General features: G+C 41.3%; 1 protein-coding gene across 3 annotated transcripts in view; it reads right to left on the bottom strand.

Moving 5' to 3' along the window:
- The window catches only part of ptprsb (protein tyrosine phosphatase receptor type Sb), a 70036-nt gene that overhangs the window by 22697 nt on the left and 26054 nt on the right, over positions 1-21285 (bottom strand). For 2 of the 3 annotated variants that reach the window (XM_008291469.1, XM_008291467.1), the window contains exons 5-11: positions 17563-17751; positions 10298-10408; positions 5405-5419; positions 3727-3996; positions 2712-3091; positions 1248-1449; positions 62-198 (exon numbers count right to left, since the gene is read on the bottom strand). In XM_008291469.1, coding sequence (XP_008289691.1) covers positions 62-198; positions 1248-1449; positions 2712-3091; positions 3727-3996; positions 5405-5419; positions 10298-10408; positions 17563-17751 — 1304 coding nt within the window. The remainder of the gene's footprint in view (positions 1-61; positions 199-1247; positions 1450-2711; positions 3092-3726; positions 3997-5404; positions 5420-10297; positions 10409-17562; positions 17752-21285) is intronic. The other variant, XM_008291468.1, reaches the window with a different exon arrangement.

The raw sequence follows: 21285 nt of genomic DNA, 5'->3' as shown, positions 1-21285 counted from the left end.
TTGTTAGGAAATCCACTCAGCAGACAGATTTATATAAAAAAAAGAGTGTTAGAGGTCTTACCAAACTGCCAAACTTGACAGGTTTGTAGAGCAGCTCATAGTTGACAATTTTCTCCTTGGTGTAGGCAGGTTCCCAGGTCAGTTCAATGCTGGTGTCTGTCACCCTACCGACTTTAAACTTGCCTGGTTGGCCAGGGACTGAAGGGAACCGGACAAAACACAGCCAATCAGCACTTATATATATATGTTTGTTTGTCAGAAAATGTGCTTTGTCCTATAAATGAGATTTTACAGAAACATACAATCAGAATTTTTTTTTCTGTAAATTGGGAATACATCACTTCTGGAAGCTGACTTCTACAGAAAGGCCTTTATAATTCCCATATCGACTATGTATACTAAGTGCTAAATAAATTAGGTGTATAACATTATTTAAATACATACCATAAGAATAGAAATTATGTTGAAAAGAAATGCCACACTTAATCAAATCTAAAAAAAAAAAAGACGTCTCTGCAGAATAAGCCAGGACTGTTTAATTTTAGAGAAAGGTTTGAAATCAGTTTTGTAATTTTTTCAGGGGCTATGCAGTCAGAATTATTTTATATTATCTTATTCTAGCAAACTCCCATAGCAGACGCCTCCTGACCCATAAATCTCCAAACCCCTTGTAATAACTTGTATTTTCATACATTTTCTCCATCCTCAATGTGCTGGAAAATGTTTTTAGAGACTAATGGCAGCAGCAGTAGCTCAAGCTGCAGAGAAAATTTAAACCAGTAATACCATCACAGATTTTCAGTTGTCATATCTTTGTACCTCCCATCATATAAAACCAGCAGCTTCGCAGCAGCTGTCACGGTGACACGATCAGCGCCGAGGTACGAGGGACGTTTTTGGCTGCTAATCCCTGTTTCCTTTTCGTAAATCTCCACAGTCCTGTCCCAGCTGGTAGAATTTATTCATTTTGAAGAAGTCATAATTTCTGACAGGTCAAGCTTACTCAAACTTTACATAAGCCACTTGACGAAGGGAGTGAGCAGTCTGTATACATGCACAAACACAAATAATTACTCATTTGTGCTCTGCTGCACATGTGCATCTGAAAAACAACCATTACTCACCAGCACATGAATAAAAGAAGATGCCTACTTAGCTGTTATCTATGCACTAGCATGCAGGGCGAAATTACTCTCCTGCACAAACATCAACCAACGATTATGTTTATGCGTGCACACACGGCTAACCTCCACGAATGACTTTAACGTGGACGGGGTCTGAGAAGGGTCCGTCCCCGACAGAGGTGAAGGCGAGGACCTGGATGGTGTAGGTCTCTGAGGTGACGAGGTTCTGGATGGTGGTGATCACGCTGTCCTGGACGTTGTGGATCTGCCACTCATTCATGGGCCTGGACGGGTCCATGGTGTAGTACACCCGATAGCCTTTCACCTACAAAGACACAGAGTGTGAGAGGAAGGAACGAAAACAGTTGACTTTTCTCGATTGAGACTGAATGTTAAGGCCATCAGGGACTGGACTGCATCATGTGGTCGCGCACCTAATCCCACTGTCCCGCACCCATAGTAATAATAATCCATAATACCGTCTTTCAACACAATGAGAGTTTATGACAGCCAAGGTCATCATCTATGAATTATTATTTTACTTCAGTCCAGATGGTCCGCTGGATTTGTTGGTTTAATGTCTGTTAGAGGTCACTTGTCATGTGATGTTATGCGTCTGACCCTGATAAACAAACCTCACTTTAAAGTTGACTAAATCAGTTTAGTACAAGCTGTGGATGTCCTCAGATTGTAGCATTTAAAATGTAATCACTACACCTCTCCCTATGGGGTTTTTAGTAATGGGTATGTTGGAGTATATGTAATCCTTGTGCCATGCCATCGCCTTTACTCCCCCCCCTTTGCTCTCCCACTTCTCCTGTTATTACTCTTTAATATCTATAATCCCCATATGTACTCAATTCACCCTTGTACTTTTATGAACCTACAGCGCAGTTAGGTAGGTTTGAAAAAAAAAAAAAAAAAAAAAAGGAAGTAGGCCTCAAGAGGGAGGGCTCTCAACTTAGAGCGGACAGTCCAATTACCCTTTCCTTCTTTAGAGAGTGGGGAAAGCAGCAAGGGAGTTACAGGACAGAAATCTCTGGCAAGACACAATCCCTGCAAAGGACACGAACCCGCACTCTGGAAAAAAGCTCCCAATGGTAAATTTTATGAAGTCTTTATCGTTTTAACCTCAAATGGTGTGCAATTTTGAAATGCCGTCGCTTCGTAGTCATAGTGAATCTTCTTATATTACCTTTACAGCACAGTGTCACTATGAACATTATATAAATAGGAGAAGAAAAAAAAAACTGAAATAAAGAATGAATGAATCTAACCTGTTTCCTCGCAGACTTAAGTTGAGCGATGGCAGAGGATATGAAAGAGTTTTTGTATCTGCTGGTTCTGGCTACTGGGACTCTGAAACTCTGGATGTAGCTGTCACACTGAATAAACTCTGCTTTATTTAACAACTTTGTGTTCTATTCAAAGCAGAAGAGCTTTCCTGTTAGGTATTTGTGGTTTTGTTGCAGGCATTTGCCACGCTATTCAGAACTTTTTGTTGTTGTTAGATACCAGAAGAAGAATACAAACAGATAAAGAAATGGAAAATGTTTTGACGATGAAAAACTTCAATCTTGATCCCACCTGTCCATTGGGCTCCTCTGGTTCCTCCCAGCGGACCATCACAGTGTTCTCAGAGATAATGTGGGCCTGAACGTTTCGCGGAGGGCTGGCGGGGGCTTGCTCTCCCGTGCGAGCCTCCACGCGGGTCGACGGCGGGCCCTGGCCAATGCTGTTGAAGGCCGACACTCGGATCTCGTACTCGGTGTTGGGGTACAGCCCGCCGATGCTGTAGCGGGTGGTGGTGATGCTGTCCACCGTCTCGTACTTGCTCTCAGGCCCTTTAGCGCGGTACTGGATGATGTAGTAGGAGACGGGGTCGGGATTGCCAGAGTCCCAGGTGATGGTCACGCTGGTGGCGGTGGTCTCCGTGACGATGGGTGTGCCGGGAGGCTTTGGTAAAGCTGCGGGTTAGACAGACAGAAGATAAACAGAATTATAGTATTTACAATATAATGTCCTGTTGGATTCTCTCAATACTATAATTCCTTTGACATATCAGATTGCTTTTTGTTGTACTCTCCATTTTGGATATTGCTTTGTTTGTTTATGACATACTTCAGCTAAATCCATTCTTAATCACTGTCACTGTAGATTATTGTTTATTGTGTACATTTGTTTATCCCAATGTAAATCTAGATGCACTTTTACTGCACCATCTGGCTAAACTGAATTTTGATTTACTGCTACTTGCTGTGTGCAATGGCAAAAAAATGTTTCATTTTAAACAATTTAATAACTAATTGGAGTATACACTGTTTGATTAACTTGGCAGACGGTTTTGTGTCAGAGCGACTTAGAATAAGTTATATGGTATATGAAGTGGCTGCTGTGCATCAATGATAAACTCACAGGGAAGAGAGTTGCCTGAATCATACTTAATATGTGGGAAAGCAAATTGGCTTGAGTAACACCAAATGTAAGTTGACACATGTACTTGAAAATTCAAAGAAAGCCCAGTGTATCTTTCCTTTTACACCTTCTCCGAGAGGCTAAAATGAAAAATCATCACGATAAAGAAGATATCTGAGGCTCTTACTCTTGACTAACACCTGAGCCGTGGCCTCAATGATACCCAGGCTACTCATGGCCACACAGGTGTAGTTTGCAGACTCCCGGACACCATTTAGCTCGAGCACGTTCCGTCCAATCGGCATTTCATCCTCAGGGGTCAGGTCCTCGTTGCCGAGCATCCACTTGACGTAAGGCATGGGCGAACCCACGGCCACGCAGGTGATGTTGACGCTCCCTCCCGGCATGATCTCGTGGTTGGAGGGGAGGATGGAGAAACGAGGGGGCACACGGCGCACTGGGAAAGGAGGAGAGTCGGGGGTAGAAAGGAAGGGGGAGGATGTGGGGTTTAAAGGGGGTGAGGTAAGGGGAAGAGAAAAGTGGGGAAAGGGAGTGAGGAGAAGAAAAAGGTGGAGGAGAAAGAAGGAAGGGAGGAGGAGGAGAGGGGAGGGAGTAAGGGGGGAGAGAATGAGAGAGAAAGAACGAGGCAGAGAGCGAGGTCGAGGTCGAGAGAGAAAGCGAGGGCGAGAAAGATAAAAAGGAAGAAAAAGAGAGAGAAAGAGAGGAGAGGTAACAGGAAGGGGGAGAATGAACTTCAGGGTTTTTACAGAAAATTACAAAGGGATATTTCAAGTTTAGTCCCAATTACTTTATGGTACTGATGATTCCAACAGAAAGACACAAATCTTGTGTTGAGCTCAACCATTCAGAGTGAGCTGCCTACTCAAAATAATAACGTGACAAACTCTTGAGTATCAGTTCAACCAGGACATGACACCTATAGTTAGTTTCTCTTATTTAAAAACACACTTTTTTTTTTTCCCTTATTGGTTATAAATTTAACCCCCCCCCCCAAGAAAATAAAAAATCAGGTTGTGCTGCTTTTACATTACCACCTAGTGACTAGTGACTAAGAATGTTAAACTTTACCAGAAACTTCAGAGCGAAACTTTACTTCATTGAGATTCCTGTGCCTTGAGGTGCTTGTGCAGTAGATGCGCTCTTTTTTAGAGAGAGCGTATGCATCATGGGGGCCGATCAATAGGCCCTGCCTGCTATTTGTGTCCCCATGAGAAGAACAAGCAAAGTGGCAAGTTATATCCAATACTGCATCTGTCAGAGCTTGTTTGACTACTTATTATTGAGAGATGCATCGAGAGACTGAACTCATAGGTCACTTGCATGCCTGGGCGACTCAAGAGGGATAAAAATGGTGGAGAAACACAAAGAAGAGAACGAAGAACTGAAGACTTAGAGGGAGACAGAGAGAAGCGAGACACTGGAGAGAAAGGTAGAGGAAGAGTCAGAGAGAGCGAGCAGAGGCAGGAAGAAGAAAGAAAGAAGGAAAGGTAGAAAGAAAGCCAGAGAGAGAGAGAGAGAGAGAGAGAGTGAGGCAGCTCTGCTTCTCTTCCAGACAATGAAAGGCAATGTAGCAAAGGACAGCCACATTGTACAACAAGATACTGTACAATACATAGGATTCATAACTGATACAGTGTGTAGTCAAATGAATTGAAAATGTGGACAGGAGTGGATCAAGGGTTCTAAAAAGGTGTCGTGGCAATTACAGAGTGATCATTGGACACAGTAAGTAAAGAACACCAAGACAGCATGAAAGAGGCAGAACGGGAAAGAACGAGTGCGAGCAAAAAAGAGAGATATGTGAGGTAGTATGTGCATGTTTATAAGTTAATAAACTTATGTACATGTGTCTGTCGCTCCTACACATCAGGGTGCAGACAGAATGCAGAAGAAGAAGAGAAAAAGGGGAAGGGAAAGGAGGGGAAAAGACAGGGGGAGTGGAGATAAAGAGAGGATTAGAAGAGGGTTTCGCGGGGAAGGAGGGAAAAGGGGGAAGAAAAGAGGAGCGAGGAAGAAGAAAACACATGGATCTATTTAAAAACACGGCTATATACCAGAGTCAGGCCCATTCAGAAAGTAGGTGCTTCAAAAGTAAGAAAAGAAGAAGAAGAAGAAGAAGAGAAAAAAAAAGAGACTCGTAGAGATCGGATGTTGAAGGAACAGAGAAGAAGAGGATACCCGAGGGTCACAACACAGGAAACAGAGAGAGACAGAGAGAGTGACGGACAAACATCTCCGGATGAAAGGAGAGAATGAAAGGGAAGGCAGACAAAGAGCAGAAACATTGTCGAAAAACTCAGCTAAACTCCACACTAGGTATATGTGTCAGAAAAAACTGTATAAAACAACAAATGCCCTAAAAACAGACAATTACAAGGCTACAAATTAAAAGATTAAAATAAAGTCACTGTAAAGTCCTAAAGTAGCAAAACATGGAGCTTTCTTTGGATGGCTGCAAATCCAGAAATATTTTTAGTATATATATATATATATATATATATATATATATATATATATATATATATAGTCATATATATATAAAAGAAAAAGTAAAATTAAATTAAAAAAAAAAGGAATACATAAATATTGTTAAATCTGCTGCATAACCTCCACTCCTTAATGAGTAACATCATTACTTGGAATCTTCGCGGGCCACATCCCCCTACTCAGAGAATCACAATTGGATAGAAGTTAACATTTTTGCATGACTTCAACAAATGAAAAAAAAGGAAAAAAAAAAAAAAAAGAAATAGTTGCCGTGACGTCACTATCATTGCATGAATAACAGATAAAAATTCAAAGCATTTGGAATACTTGTGGGAAATAAAAAAACACAACAAAACAAAACGGGAAAAAAGGAAAATACCCAGAATTGGATACAGAAGTTGAAGACAAGAAAGAGACAAAGAGACAAAAACAGGTAGATCTGTTAGAAAACAGACATGATTAGGCAGGCATCTCCTCATCTGAGCATGCTGGAGACAGACAGACAGAGAGACAGACAGACAGAGAGACTGCATCCATGACAGCTCCATGCAGAGGACAGACAAAGCAGGTGCAATGCAGCATGACGAAAAAAAGTATCATTAAAGCGGTTATTTACCTATCAATAAAGCAAAAAAAAAAAAAAAAGAAAAAGAAAAGACAATTAATTAAGCGTATGGATTAATTTGGTAACATGAGCAACAAACAGGATGAAGGTGAAGACTCAAGATGACTGTTGTGTAATCTGAAACGTGAATCGAGTGTTTCTAAAAGTATCAGAGACGAACGACTGAAGGATCCACCGCAGAGACATAGGTGAGCACTTTAAAATGAAGCAAGCTCATAACAAGGGATAATCCTTCACATGCTCGCGGAGCCTCTAGCTTAAAGTTAATCGAGCCGGGCCGCATGATTCTCCTCCATTTTCTATACAGTTTGTAAGAGCCGGGAGCTTCAATCTTTATAAGTGGAGCTATCATTAGTCCTGTCCTCTGCAGGGAGTCTGGAGGCTACAGGCTGGGGAGACCTTGGCACAGCCTTAAGGATTACCGCTGCATCCGAGCGCCGCTATACAGCTGACATTTACTCAGCACCATCCCTGTCTGCCTCAAGGACACGGCTTTCATTAACCACTGCAATAAGTGGGAATCATTAATATCCCCTCAATATCTAGAAATGAGAATGGATATGATTAATTTCAAATGTCAGTCAACAGAGGCGTGTCAGAGTGTTCGGCAGAGATAGCAACAGTCGAGCAAAGTCTGACACGCCTCAGACTGTATTACACTAAAGTTGGCGTATTACACCAGGAAATATACCGACAGCTGAGGATTGGTATGAATCTTGATGATGTGCAGTGATGGAAAAAGTATGCAGATCCTTTGCTTAACCCTGTGAAGCCCGAATAGTTTTGGCTCCTGTTATATTGGGCTCATTTTTTACTGCAGTATCAAGTCCTGCACCTCTATGGAAACAGAACAACTATGGCTGGAAGGAGAGAGTGTGTCTTTTCTATAGTCTGACAAAATTATAATGTCATAAAAAGAGAAAAAACTAAATTGAAAGTTAAATATTCATATTACAAAAATTGGAAAAAACTGGAATCAACATGTGGAACATTTATCGACGTGCCCAAAGGTGTTACTAATGCTGGAGAAATGGTGAGTCTACAAACTGTAGATATTTTACTGGGTACAGTTTTATCACCACTTTTCACACCACTGCACACATCAACTCTAGAAAGATATTTCTCCAAACTAGTTTCCAAAAAACTTGCTTCAGTGCATACTGTTTTTGAGCCTTACTGCATTTAGCTCACTGATCAAGTATTCTTTATTTTCCGCTGTAATTTGTTTCCGTACTTTTCCTGCAGTTCAAGCAAAAAGTCTCTGAATTTTCATCACCTGACTGTTAGTTGCAACTGAGTGAGTCATGACTTTTTAAAATTTATTTTTAAAAAAATCTTTTACAGAATTTGTTTATTTTTGTAGATTTTTTTTAAATGACACATGTAGAATAAAGTAATTTTGATTTTTAAAAAAATCTCAGTTTTAAGCTTAGATCTGTTAATTTTCCTGACACCATCTCAGATGAATATTTCAGTGATTGTCTAAATATCAAAAAACAGGATTCTTTCAGATTTTTCTGATGAATCATTTGCATTTCTACATTTTTTTTTTTTTTTAAAGATACAATGCCTTTCAAAACTGCAAGCAGGTTTTGGGGTTCAGAGGGTTAAGTTAAAGTCTAAAAACATCCCATCACAACTAAACGTTCTGCATTAGTACAAATAAAGGTATGCGATTAAGTTTAGAAAAACTATTTAAGTTGAGAATATGTGGATTTTCCTGATCTGGCCACGAGTGTATTGGGGAAAAAAAGCAATGGTGAATTCTTTTGTATAACTAACAAAACTTTATTAAAAGGACACAGTCTAATTTTCAAAGTCTCAAATTGTAAATACAGATTATATTATTGGATAATTACTGCAAATGCATTTATGTGTACGTATGATTAGTAATTGCTCCACATTTAGCCAACTTTAAGTTCATAGTACAGTGTAGTTTAGTCATGTACTATCATATTGGGAAATATGTATGTAAAATCCTACGTGTACAAGTACCTCTAAACAGTAGAGGCATAGTAGTACTACAACCTTGTGAGCTAAGTTAAATTTCTACACAAGTACAGTAGTGTGAGGTCAGCTGATCATTCTCTTCCCATCTTGAGTTTATGCCATGAATTCTGCTCGGTAGGTGATGCTTCTCCCACAAACCAAACATTTAACTTTAGAACAAAGGGGGCATGTACAAGCATGAGTGCGAGCGCGAGGTTTCCACTCAGTGCAACAAGTGCAGAATTGGTGCAAGATGTGATGACATGGGAGCAGGGACACTGTGATGCACAAGATGATTCAAAACGGGGGGAAAAAAAAGAAGCAGCAGCATGACATGACAAGACAGCAAGTTCAATAATATCACAATCCCAGCATATCAATAGGCGTGAACACACACTGTGCCATGCTCTCGTGTCAGTCCGTCAGTCAACAGACATGCAAGCGGTGCTCCTTTCTCTTTCTCTCTCACTCCTTCCATGCAAACATTGCCTCTTTTTAATCTTCCAATTCTTGGGTCTCCATGACAACAAGATCATACCATGCAGAAAACATTGATCGGGGAGTGAAGGCAATACCAAGGGTTCTGCACACAAGGCCTCACAATGCAGTCAATGCACTCTGCTGCGTAGGCAGACCACTTCATCATCGTAGCAGCTTTACTCTCTTCATTTTGGATACAGATTTTAATCATTTCACTTCAAATCTACTGCGGCGTCCTTTAAATGTTTTTTTTTTTTTTTTTTTTTTTCTGTTTTGTTTCCCTCTGTTTCAATAAGTGAATCTTTCTGAAACAAAGGAGTAACAAAAGAAAAGAAAGAGCGCACCAACCTTCTCGAAGCTCTGAGGGATGGAAGGGGGTTGATGCAGAACACAATGACGTGAGGGGGAAGAGAGAGAACGGGGAAACACAGAGAGAATAAAAACGGCCAGCGCAAAGCCACTCGCTTCACCGTGCGCACACACACACGCGCACACACACACACACGCACGCACGCACCTCGCACGCGCACACCCACGCAAACACACATACCTCACACACACTTCTCTGTTATCCCACGTAACATAGAAACTAGAACTTGTAAATATGAACATTGGTTGTGGTCTTTCAGCCATAAGCCAGAGATACACCGGCACCCACAGATGGAGATTCAATTAAAAAGGGATCATGTGAGTGCGCGGTGATGCCATTAATATAAAAATTGTAGTAAAGCCAAAATGATTTCCTTGATTAATGCATCCAATTTCATTCAAATCTTTAATCAGATCAAAACATTGTCTTTTTAATCTGCCTCTAGTACAGAAACCACTTTAGTAGACAGATCAGTGATGTTTCCATGCAGTTAAACCGAGGTGTGCTCCCAACTTTATGCTCAGATTCTTTTGATTCTGCTGCGGGAGCTCGCACCACGGTTTAAGGTGGACTTGTTAAAGGTGGTTGTGAGAAATACCAAACAACAGGGTCAACATATATTGTAGACAATGGATGGGTTAGTAATACTTGTATAAGAGCACAGTAATGGAAAAGAGGTAGCTTTATTAATAATACCAACAGCACCTTTATAGTCGTGATTTCTGTGTGTTTGTTTTCCTGTGCATGTGTGCGCATATGCACGTGTGTTGTGCGTTCAGGTCCTACCTCGCACGTATAGGTTTGCGGGAGAGGAGTAGCGCACGCCTTGAGAGTTGGTGGCCACACACTCGTACTTCCCTTGGTCTGTTTCCTCGCTGTTCTCGATCTGTAATGCTCCTGCGAGAGAAAAAAAAAAAGAGGGAGATATTTGGTTGAGAAAAAAAAAAATGCTGCTGTACGCCTTCCTTTACATCCTGTCCTTTTCATCCTGAGACATCCATCTGTTGTTCTATTTTTGTAACAGTTTGACTCGTCCTCGTCTAGTGCTTCAACATCCAACGGGCCCCACTTTCATTTACAATAAGTTGCATTTTTCCAAAAAAGAATTGTTTTTTTTTTTCTTCTCCAGCCATTCCTCTAAAAATGTTAAAAAAGAAACAGCAGCAACATGTTCAAAATTCAGATATTCCTTCCTTGCAAAAAGTTTGGAAGCCAAAAACAAGTCTCAAAATGACTTTTTATAAACTTAGCTGACACTTAAAGGGCCTTTAGTTGTATACGTCTGTACCAGCTAGTGATTCCTCTCCTGCAGCAGGCATACCTCTGCCATGAAGAAAGCCTGTTTCTATCTTGGCAGTTAACTGGCAGCAGCAACACAGCTTTTACCCTACGGCAACGACCCAATGATGCTCTTTAGCTCTTTTACTTCCTCAATTTTTATCCTCCTACCCTGCTCCCGCCGTGATAAACAGTGTCTCCCTAAACGTACTATAATTACACACAGCACTCGTCAGGTGCTCTTTGTTTCACGGTGCTATTCTTACAGCTATGTTTTTTTGCTAACGGCCTTTTGAATTACCAGCAGAGATGTTATTTTTTTTTGTTGTTGGTTTTTTTTTTGGGTTTTTTTTTTTTTTTTTTTCCCTCTTTCAGTCTGCTCTGTCACATTCATCTCATCTGAAACTGACTTTGACATGGAGCCTGAGGAGGAAGCACAATACCATGCATTACTCTCTGCTGCATTGCACAGGGAGGAAAAAAAAAAGACACAATTCAAGACGCACACGACATACACACTTTATAAAGGAGGGACACGTACGCACGAGTGTGTTGATAGTCGAGTGTGCACGCACATACATACACACAAAGCAAGTTAAAGTCTCAGACAAAGCACTATGCTTTATATCAGATCTTCTGTGAGGCTGATAAAAGGCATCTGGCTTGTATGTGATGTAGAGAGATATATAGAAGAACAAGATATAGTATGCTGTGCTCGTACGCAGGGTTTTCACATATGCAGACACATTATTGCAGAGGAAATGTTCAGGTTCATAAGTAAAAGCAGCAATACCATAATGTGAAAGCACTCATAAATATGAGCAGCGATATCACATGCATGTAAAACAGTTAAGCAGAATGATTTCTTTGTAGAAACAGTAACATTATACGACTATATAAACAATATGTGTCCATTAAATTGTGTGACGTATGTTGCATCTAGTTGAGGGAGGCTTGTTTTATCTATGTTTACCACAAACCATTTGTCACTTCAGGTAATCTGACCTTTTAACTGGTTTATGTGGTCAAGTTATATATACACATATCTAAAACCCTAACTCATACTGGACAATACACCCTCTAACACTGAACCCGTAGAGGAAAAATCCTTTTGTAAGATTATTTTTGGGCCTTTTTTTTTTTGCCTTTAGATAGCAACAGAAAAGGGAGCGAGAGGAGGGATGACATGCAGCACGGAGTTTTCATTGAACCCAGACCACTGCAGTAAGGATTCAGCCTTGATAAATGGTGTACCCACTCTACCAGGTGAGCTACCGAGGAGCCCCCTGCAAAAGCCCTTTAATGGGGGAACAAAAAGGAAAAGGAAAAACCTCAGCATCTGCAACAGAGGAAGGATGTGTTTTATAACCGACAAACACGCAGACAGAAATGCAGGCAGAGGAAGCAATACAAGACACAGTGACATAATATAAGACAAAAGTTGGCGGATGTCTAAGAGCTGCTTTGAAGCAACTGCTACACTTTTAGATGGCAGAATTTATATAAATGCATAATCTTTACAAAATAATCCAACAATCTAAATTTTTTCATTTCCAAAGTAAGTGCAACTGTCAACAAAGCAGTGGAATAAAAAATATTATATTTAAAATATAGTGTAGCAATATTCAGAGGAGCAGAGGCGTAAGGAAATTCTCAAGAATGTTGTATTCATATATGAATAGTTGAGTCTATGCACGTTGAAATTATTCTCCATCGCTGCATAAACCCAGACACTAACAGATAGTTTTTGTGTCTCTGAGTGTAAGTGCATCTCAGATAGTCACACACACAATGGCTGATCAGTGTGAAGAAATATAAACACTATGCTGTTCGGGGCTCAAAAGAGGGAAAGTTTAACTTGTTGCTCTCTGCTGGGGGCACGAGGATGTGTTTAGTGAGCGGGGGCGCTGCCAGCTGAAGCTGTCATCCACTCGCTTCTGTTTTCTGTAGTTACATGAAAGGAAAACAGCTCGTGTCCTCCTCTTTCTCCCTACTTTCCATCTCTCATTTCCCTGTGGTGCAGGGCAGAGTTGGGAAATAAACAGGAATAAATTATCTGCTCGACAAGCGAAGTCTCTTCTCCAGAAAGCGGTGAGACACAGAAGGAGAAAGCGAGAGAAAGACGGTGGTGGAGGAGAGGTGGAGCTGGACAGGTGGAGCTCTGCAAACAAGAACTCATCTGACAGCTGGAAGCAGCTCATATGGCTAACCATCAGCACAAATTTGAAATCGGGAGTTGAAATCTTTTATGCAAAACACGTCATTACCAAACATGGAGAAAGACAGGTGTTCAGTATATATACACACAGAAAGGTCAGCAGTCGCATAAATAAACACACAGTGTAGACAGAAAACTGGCAACAAACCAACATAATGAAAGTCAGCGCGGAAAAGCAGGGCGAAACGCTGCAAAAAAAAGAAAAAAAAGAAAAAGCAAAAGAACAGAGGGAGAGCAGTTTGTTAGTCGGTGTGGAAACTGCTGACAGACTCAGAATGAGATGTGACTTAAGTAAATTGAGCTGCTGCGAAATCGCGGATGGTGTATAATGTCTGCTGGACTGAGACTCAGCTGATCAGATGACAACAGATAGCGCTAACCCGATAGCTCTGCTGGAACATCTGGGTCAAACAGATCACCTGGACTCCAGTCTCCCACGAGCTGGGACGCTCGTTTAACTTGAGGCCAGACATTACCAGCAATCAAGACGGACTGTCGATATTTTGAACTTAATACTTTTAGGAATAAATTGCTTGAATGACAAAAGTTCCAGAACTCTTTTCATATTAGTAATATTTGAACTATTTGCTTCATTTTTTCTGGGATGCGACACTACTAAAACACTAAACTGAAAGGTTTTTAAAGAAAGGATGAATGCATATTGATTTTGAACTGCAGCTGACAAATTGATTAGTCGCTTCGCAGATAGTGAATCAGCAAAAACGTTGCAATTAAGTGATCACTCTTTGAAGCAGAAATGCCCAAAACACACTGGTCCTGATTTATTTGCTGCTTTTCTTATATGTTTCTTCCTTTTTGTACATTTTCATGATGTGATTATAACACAAAAAAAATCATCTCAAACTGTCATCCTTCACCGGTTCTTTGCAGATTTTCACATTTTTATTTTTTAATTCTAAAAACATGATCTATAAAAGGATTTCTCTTTCTCGCTATTTTTTTTTATTTATTTACTTATTTTTTAAATGGATCTTCACCAAAAACTACTCATTTGTTTTTCTTGGCCAATGTCCTAATTTCCTACCAAATTCCCTTGAAATCTGTTTTTGAGATTTCCTGCTGACTAACAGCCAGACAAGCTAACAAATATACCAAACATAATCTCCGTGAAAACAGTATTTAATGATGCAAGACGTAACATTTGGGTCAGCCCTGATGAGAGAACTCACCTTCCAAAAAAAAATGTATTTATCATTTATTTTGGATGCTGCCTGTGAAAAGTAAATATCTGTTGTCTTCAATTTTGAAAAACTGTTCTTCTATGTTAACAGATAAAAACTGACCTAAACCGTGACCATAATCATAACCTCTGATCAGATCAGGGTTCTCAGCAAAGACAGGTCCATCCATTACGCAGCAGTCAACCTCAGGGTCCATATTGCATGCCATCTGTTACTATGGGTTTATGGAGGCTGTTAAGTGCCTAGGTAAACTCTCCAGATCTCACTCCCAAATGTCAGAAATAGACAGATAGCTTGTCATGGCTCTCCTCACGCACATCTAAACTGGTGCAGCAGATGGCATGGAAAAATAGGTGGATGCCTTGGTTGAGGTATAAAGATGTCAGGAAAAGTTCATCCCTACACTGCACCATATGTTTCTGTCCCCGGGAACGGATGAAGCGCTCGTGTGCAGGTCTGAGATGTGTAAACAACGTGTTCACCGCGGACGGTTACCTGCGGCGGGAAGCCCCCACAGATGATGGATACTTACAGGGCAATGAAACAGCTAAGACTCATCTTTGGTGAGATTTGAGCACAATCACTCTCTACATCATTTTTCATCCTGACCCATATGGGGCATAAAAGTGATTCCAACACCCAGCAGAGAAAGAAAAGAAGAGACAGAGAGAAAACACCGATTGTGGCCCAAAAACAGACTCCTGGCTGCGCTCCAATGAGAGCTGGCAGCCGTCCACTAAATCAGAGGCAATGCTCGGGAAGGTGCCTCCATTAAACAGATCTTAAAGGAGTGTTTCATCCATAACACATTTCGGTGCTATTTTGTGCCCAGCTCAGGTGTAATTGATTTCCTCCAACTCATTCCACTGCAGTGTTCGGTTCATTATACAGCGCATTTTGTTGTTCAGGTTTGTGATGGTTTTGGTGATTTTAAATCCTATTAAAGCCTGCGGTGAATCTCACCGAGCCATCTGTCTTGCTACTGTTTCATTGATGTGATATGTGGCCTAACATACTGTACCGGTGAATCACTGTCATGTCTGTGTGACACTCTGCAAAGCACCCAGCCCGTCTCGGAGCAGACCAAGTGAAACTCATCATGATAAATCATTATAAAATGTGCAATTTTAGACCTAAAAAAATGAGCATTTTTTTACACCGTACACCAGTGAAAACTAGCAAAACAAAGAAACAGTTAAAGAAAAGACGCTGCAGCCCTGTAGCTTCAAGGCCACCAACATTATTAATAAATACAGAACAAGACAGCAGTGGCATGGTGTTTACATTAAAACATAAAATAATCACTACTCTGTGCTCTCTTTCATGTTTCTAATGACTCTGACGTACATGCTACAGCTTGAAAAGCCACATATTTCTTTCATGCATATAGATCTCTTGCTTTGGGATGTGTGTTTTTTTTTTCACAAGAGAATATCTATTGTTTCACCTGCATCCATGCAGCAGCAAAGCTGTTCCTACATCACACTCCACCCACACCTACACTGCAGACTGCTTTCCACAGAGGCAATTACACTATAGGTATTCTACAATATATATCACAGTGGTAAGTGACCATTTTTACACATCAGGAGGTTAGTGGGGAATTAAACCCAAGACTGAGCATAGGGGCTAAAAGAGGTCTCTCTAAAAAAAAGTAGGCTGCAGCGATGGTATCTGCAAACAGCAGGTCTGTCAACCACTGTAACTCTCCACATGTTGAAGCAGTGTGCACGGAGCTGTAGTAAAAGCCATATGCTGCGTCTGAAGAATACAAATGAGCACAAAGACAAGAGCAAAACTGTACGGAATGGAATTGCAAATACTGCATGCCCAGCAGCCAGTTTACGTCCTACAGCTACATTAAAATAGTGTTATTTCCATTGCTAAACAGCATATCATCATTAGTTAATGGTACACTACTTAAGATTCTAGCCACTGAATGGTGTTCAGAGCTGATCATAGTTTAAGCAAATGTTAATGCTTTGTTCTGTTTTTAACGGCATTCAGGAAACACTCCAGCAGTCCGACACAGACTTGCTGTTTGCCAGAGAATTAACAACCTGAAGACCTTGTCTTTATTAAAAGTTAAATTACTGACAATAGACATCATTCTAAGCTGTAGTCTGTCCTCTAAAGTAAGCTAAGCATTCAAATAGACATTATGTTAGAGTAAAGAGGAGCCTTACTTTCACTGCATTATCACTAACTAGCCCTACCAGGCAATATGAGACAATACTGAACCTTCATTTTTATTTCTTCTACATGAATCATCAGCTTTTAAGGCTGCTAAGGTTTTGCCTGGAACATGCAGCTTTAGTCTCACCCTTTAAACATGATAAGTGAGAGCATCATCAATTTATTAAAACATTACAATCGCAAATTCTGAAAATGGAGACGCAGACAAATAGTTGACAGAGGGCACCAGTGATCAGTGAAGGATGTTGGCTGACAGCGGGGAGATATCAGAGCTGGCAGGACGAAGGAGCACAGAGAATATGGATGAAACAACAACAAAATGGTTTCGCTTCACCATCACTTTCATTCCCCCTGAGGATGGCTGAGCGAGAATGGCTGAGGAAAAACGTGTCTGCCTACTCCAGGAGACACTGTATCATCTATACAGATGAGCATAAACAAAGCTGAACAAACTGTCTTAAGCACAAGATGCGATTCCTTTGTACTCATCCCTCGATGTGTCTACACAGACACACTCTTCACCATCTCTCTTGCTGCAAAAAGAAAAAAAAAAAGAAAAAGAAAAACGTCCCTCCCTCTTCATCACTGAGCTCATTTCACACAATTTCAGACTGGGCGGGTCAAGACAAGGGGAGCATCAGTTAAATGCCTAATGTGAGGAAACTTATGCATCTATTGATTCTGAGAGTCGAGGACAGAGAATTATTGTTTTGGGGCAGATTGATTATTATATTAGCTATTCATTTCAAAGTACATTTACTTTATAATAGCATTTCTTCAGTCCACCTGAGATTTTTCTGACTTTGTGCTGCTGTGTTTTTGACATTTATGATACACAATGGAAGGCGACTTTTACCTTTAAAGTGACATCTTTTCATAATCTTTTTTCCCAAATGTTAATAAAATGGCATTCCTTCTTGGCTTAAGGATGGCACAATTATCCTTTTTCTGAAATTGGCTTTAAAAAGGTTTTACACCCCCAAAGGATGTAGATAAACTCAGAGAGCAGCATGTAATCCCTCAATCATAATTAAAACATGATAATCACCAAATTTAGAGCAACAGGGATTTACCTGATAGCAATGCTAAGCTTTAGATGCACTGTTTGTTTGGTTACTGGCGAATGGGGTAATCTGACTAACACTCATCTGTCTCACCTGATCGAAGCTGTTTGATCCGACCCTGGCTGCTGCTGGGATCCACAGGCAGGTAGTCTTTGAACCAGGAGATCTCTGGATCAGGGATGCCACTGGCGGCGCACAGCATAGTGGCTGTCTTGGTCCGCTCCACCACCTTCAGCTGGGGCCCCATGTCTATACTGGGGAAGCCAAATGGCAACAGGTCCTCTGCAAGGATGAAGAGAAAGTGCAGCATTTAACATTCGGTGCAAGCATTCAAAAGCTACACTTGCGGCATGGGAGTTCTTTGAGTGAAATAACATGATCAAAGAGACAATATGATAATGTCTATCATGTTCACCATTAGTGAGCGAAACGCTGCTGTTCCTCAAACGACCACTAGAGGCTGGCTCCAAGAGTGAGTCACTCTCCATAGACCGCCATGTTAAAATGTCTAACTTTACAGCAAAAATAAACATGATACCAGGCTGCTACAAAACACTATTTGCTCTCTATCGCTAGTTTCCCCTTTATTGGCAACTGAACAAGGTGTGAATTTTTCTTTAACTCTACAATTTAAATTGTATTAGGGCTTAAATTTGTGCATAATAAAGGGTGTTTCCAGTTTGGGTGCCAGGTAAGCCGTCACAGGACAGTTCTTGGCCCAGACACATTTGCATGGGCTGCTTCAACTCCACCCACATTCCACTTCTTTGCTCATTTTTGGATTAGCTGAGAGTTAGTAGGATTCAGGAACTGAGAAAATAGGGATACCCAGAATCCACAAAAACCCACAACACTGAGCTTCCAAACCGCTGTTCAGGAAATCTATAGGCGAGGGTTCATTCATCTTAATTTACAGTCATTAGTTTAGCATGTAAGCCAGCTGACATTTGCTAATTAAACACAAAGTACAATTCAGGCAAATGGGACATGTAATTGTTTTTGCAGGTATTTAGTCACAAATCAAAGCATTGGATGAATACTGTTTACACTGTTTAAGAAATATGTACTACATTTTGACGAAAATTCATGGCAACAATAATGAACAAATGTGTTTATTTGGTACAGTGGAGCTGCAGTTTTTCTTAAAACAAACGACTGTTTCATCTCCACGCACAGAAACACAGTTGGTCCAGCCATGCATTCAATCCTTACTTTGCTTCATCCGTGCTGAAACATAAGCGTCGCTCACACGCGCAGCGATGTGAGGGCCACTGTTCCCCCCTTAAACATCTGCAGACCCATGAAAAGTGGAGATAGCGGCGAAGACAAGCGGAGCCACTATAGCCTTCATGATCAAAGCCTCATGTTCATTGCTACAGCAAGCTAGTCATTAGGTTATATAGCGGGCGGGCAGAAACACAGCTAGGTTTTTGTGTGTGTTTGACAGGCCATTTCTAGAGGAGTGTAAACATACCGCCCAGTCAGCAGGAGTTACTTAAGTGTCGACACATGCACACGCACACACACACAGACTCACACATGCAGTACACAGTGCCTTCCTGACCGAGAAACACAGGTGTTTCGTGGCAGTGAACTGTGAGCTTTCAAAGGTGTGGCTCTGTGTTATGTGGCGGTAATGATTCCTGTCTAATAACTATGCAGAGAGCCGCTCAGAAACAGCAGCAGCAATTAGAAGCTGGGATCAAGAGGAGGGGCAGGGCACTGGGGGTAATAAGGACTTGTTAGCAGTAATTGTTAAAATGTACCAACGATTAGAGAGGCCGATCTGGGATGTGTCTGCATGCGTCTGAATATGTCTGATTACGTTTGGGGGGCAGTGGATAAGTGTGTGTGTGTGTTGCCCGTGTGTGTACATATTTGCTTCTATAGCTATGTTCTCATTAGCATCTTCACAGATTTCTGCAATAATGTGGAATAATGTTGTGCAGCGCATCCACACACATCCAGGAAAATGAAGGTGTGCACTTGCTTTCTGTTTCACACACACAAACACATTCACATGCACGTTCTCTGGTGAATGGGATTAAGAATCTTGGTGACAACAGTCCAGATGGCCAGACACGTAATCAAGCATCCATCAGCCCTTCTGCTTCCTCCTCTCCTTACCGTTTTAAGCACTCTATCTCTCTCACACATGCACACAGACACCTCCTCCATACCTGGAGCTATAATTATATATTCCACATTCCTACGGCAGTGAGACAATTACCAACATGGCAATTTGCTTGGCGAGTAAATCAAACCCATCAGAAACCTCTTGATTGTCAGGCACAACAAAACGCTCGTCGAAGTTTGCTCGCATCGCGCTCAGCATCACAGCAAAATCTGGAGCCAAACGCAGTCCGAGCTGCAGATCGTGGCCACGTCAACTGTCTGTGTGTTTTTCCTCTGCTCCTCCTCTCCTCCGGGCCCCCTGCTACCTAACCACATGACAGACATATACCATCTGTTCCCGCACTCTCTGCGATGGGGATGAGAGGCTGAGTGGAGATAGGATCTATCGCTCTCTTCCTCTCTTCTCACAGTCAACAGCGTCGCAGAGACCCCCGTCAGATAGGAATGTCAAGCTGTTGCCGATGCCGCGGCTGAGAGGATGAAGGAGAGCGGAAATGCCACCAAAGGTAAGAGAGGTCTCCAAGCATGGAGGAGAGCCCGATGATGACGTTCAGAGTACCGACCGTCTGACTGCAGACAGTGAAGATCAGAGTGGAGGCAGTGGACCACCGTGAACCCCCTCTCTGCCCGCCCGCCCCCATGCCTCCAGCCGCCTCCAACCATTCCCCACTGATCAATGCTAATGATCCACCTGAATGGAGGGCAGTGGTATGACCATTGATGAAACAGGGAGAAAGAGAAAGGAAGGAGAGGAGGGAGATCGATGGGCAGGTCAGGAGGCGAGCTCCCCCGAGGCGAAGAATATGCTAGCCCTACATCTGCTCCCCTCTGCCGCCGCCCCCCCACCGAATCCCACCTCTCTCCTGAGAGGGTTCAGATGGTCTTTTTATCACTCTGCCGGCTACCACTACATGGACTCCCTGGCTGTTAATTAGAGCACGCCACTGCACAGGGCTTAGGGCATCTGCATGTATGTGTGTGTGTGTGTGTTTCTGTCGGGGGTCCGACTCTGTATTCAAGTTAGGTCTTTATTAATGCTGCAAATACACAGTGTGGACGGACCTCAATCTAGATAGATAGATAGATAGATAGATAGATAGATAGATAGATAGATAGATAGATAGATAGATAGATAGATAGATAGATAGATAGATATTAACAGTATAGGAAATTACCTAAATCATTTTCTGCAATGGTTAATACACCAGTATGTAGAAGCTCTTTAATCCAAATATTTTTAATGCTAAAATATAATCATTATTGTTATCCATGCATTTTCAAATTTACTGTTGTCTAAAAAACCTGAAAAAAAAACAGTAAAGCACATTATTATTTCTTGATTAAGATGTTAAATTATAGTTATTTACAGAAAAATTTGTTTTAGTGGTTGAGTGTTGTGCTTGATTAATCTCTGACTTTTCAGAGAAGCCCAGTGAGCCGGCTGAAATTTGGGTACAAAAAGGTGAAGAGATAGATAGATAGATAGATAGATAGATAGATAGATAGATAGATAGATAGATAGATAGATAGATAGATAGATAGATAGATAGATAGATAGATACATACATAGATAGATAGATAGATAGATAGATAGATAGATAGATACTTTATTCATCCCTTTGGAATCCAGTAGCTCACATACAATACATCCAAAAGACAAAATTACATGCGAAATATTGT

Source organism: Stegastes partitus, unplaced genomic scaffold (assembly GCF_000690725.1).
Source record: "Stegastes partitus isolate 25-593 unplaced genomic scaffold, Stegastes_partitus-1.0.2 Scaffold745, whole genome shotgun sequence".
Taxonomy (NCBI): domain Eukaryota; kingdom Metazoa; phylum Chordata; class Actinopteri; family Pomacentridae; genus Stegastes; species Stegastes partitus.
Note: the sequence above shows the minus strand (reverse complement) of the source record. Positions and strands in the feature narration are given on the sequence as shown.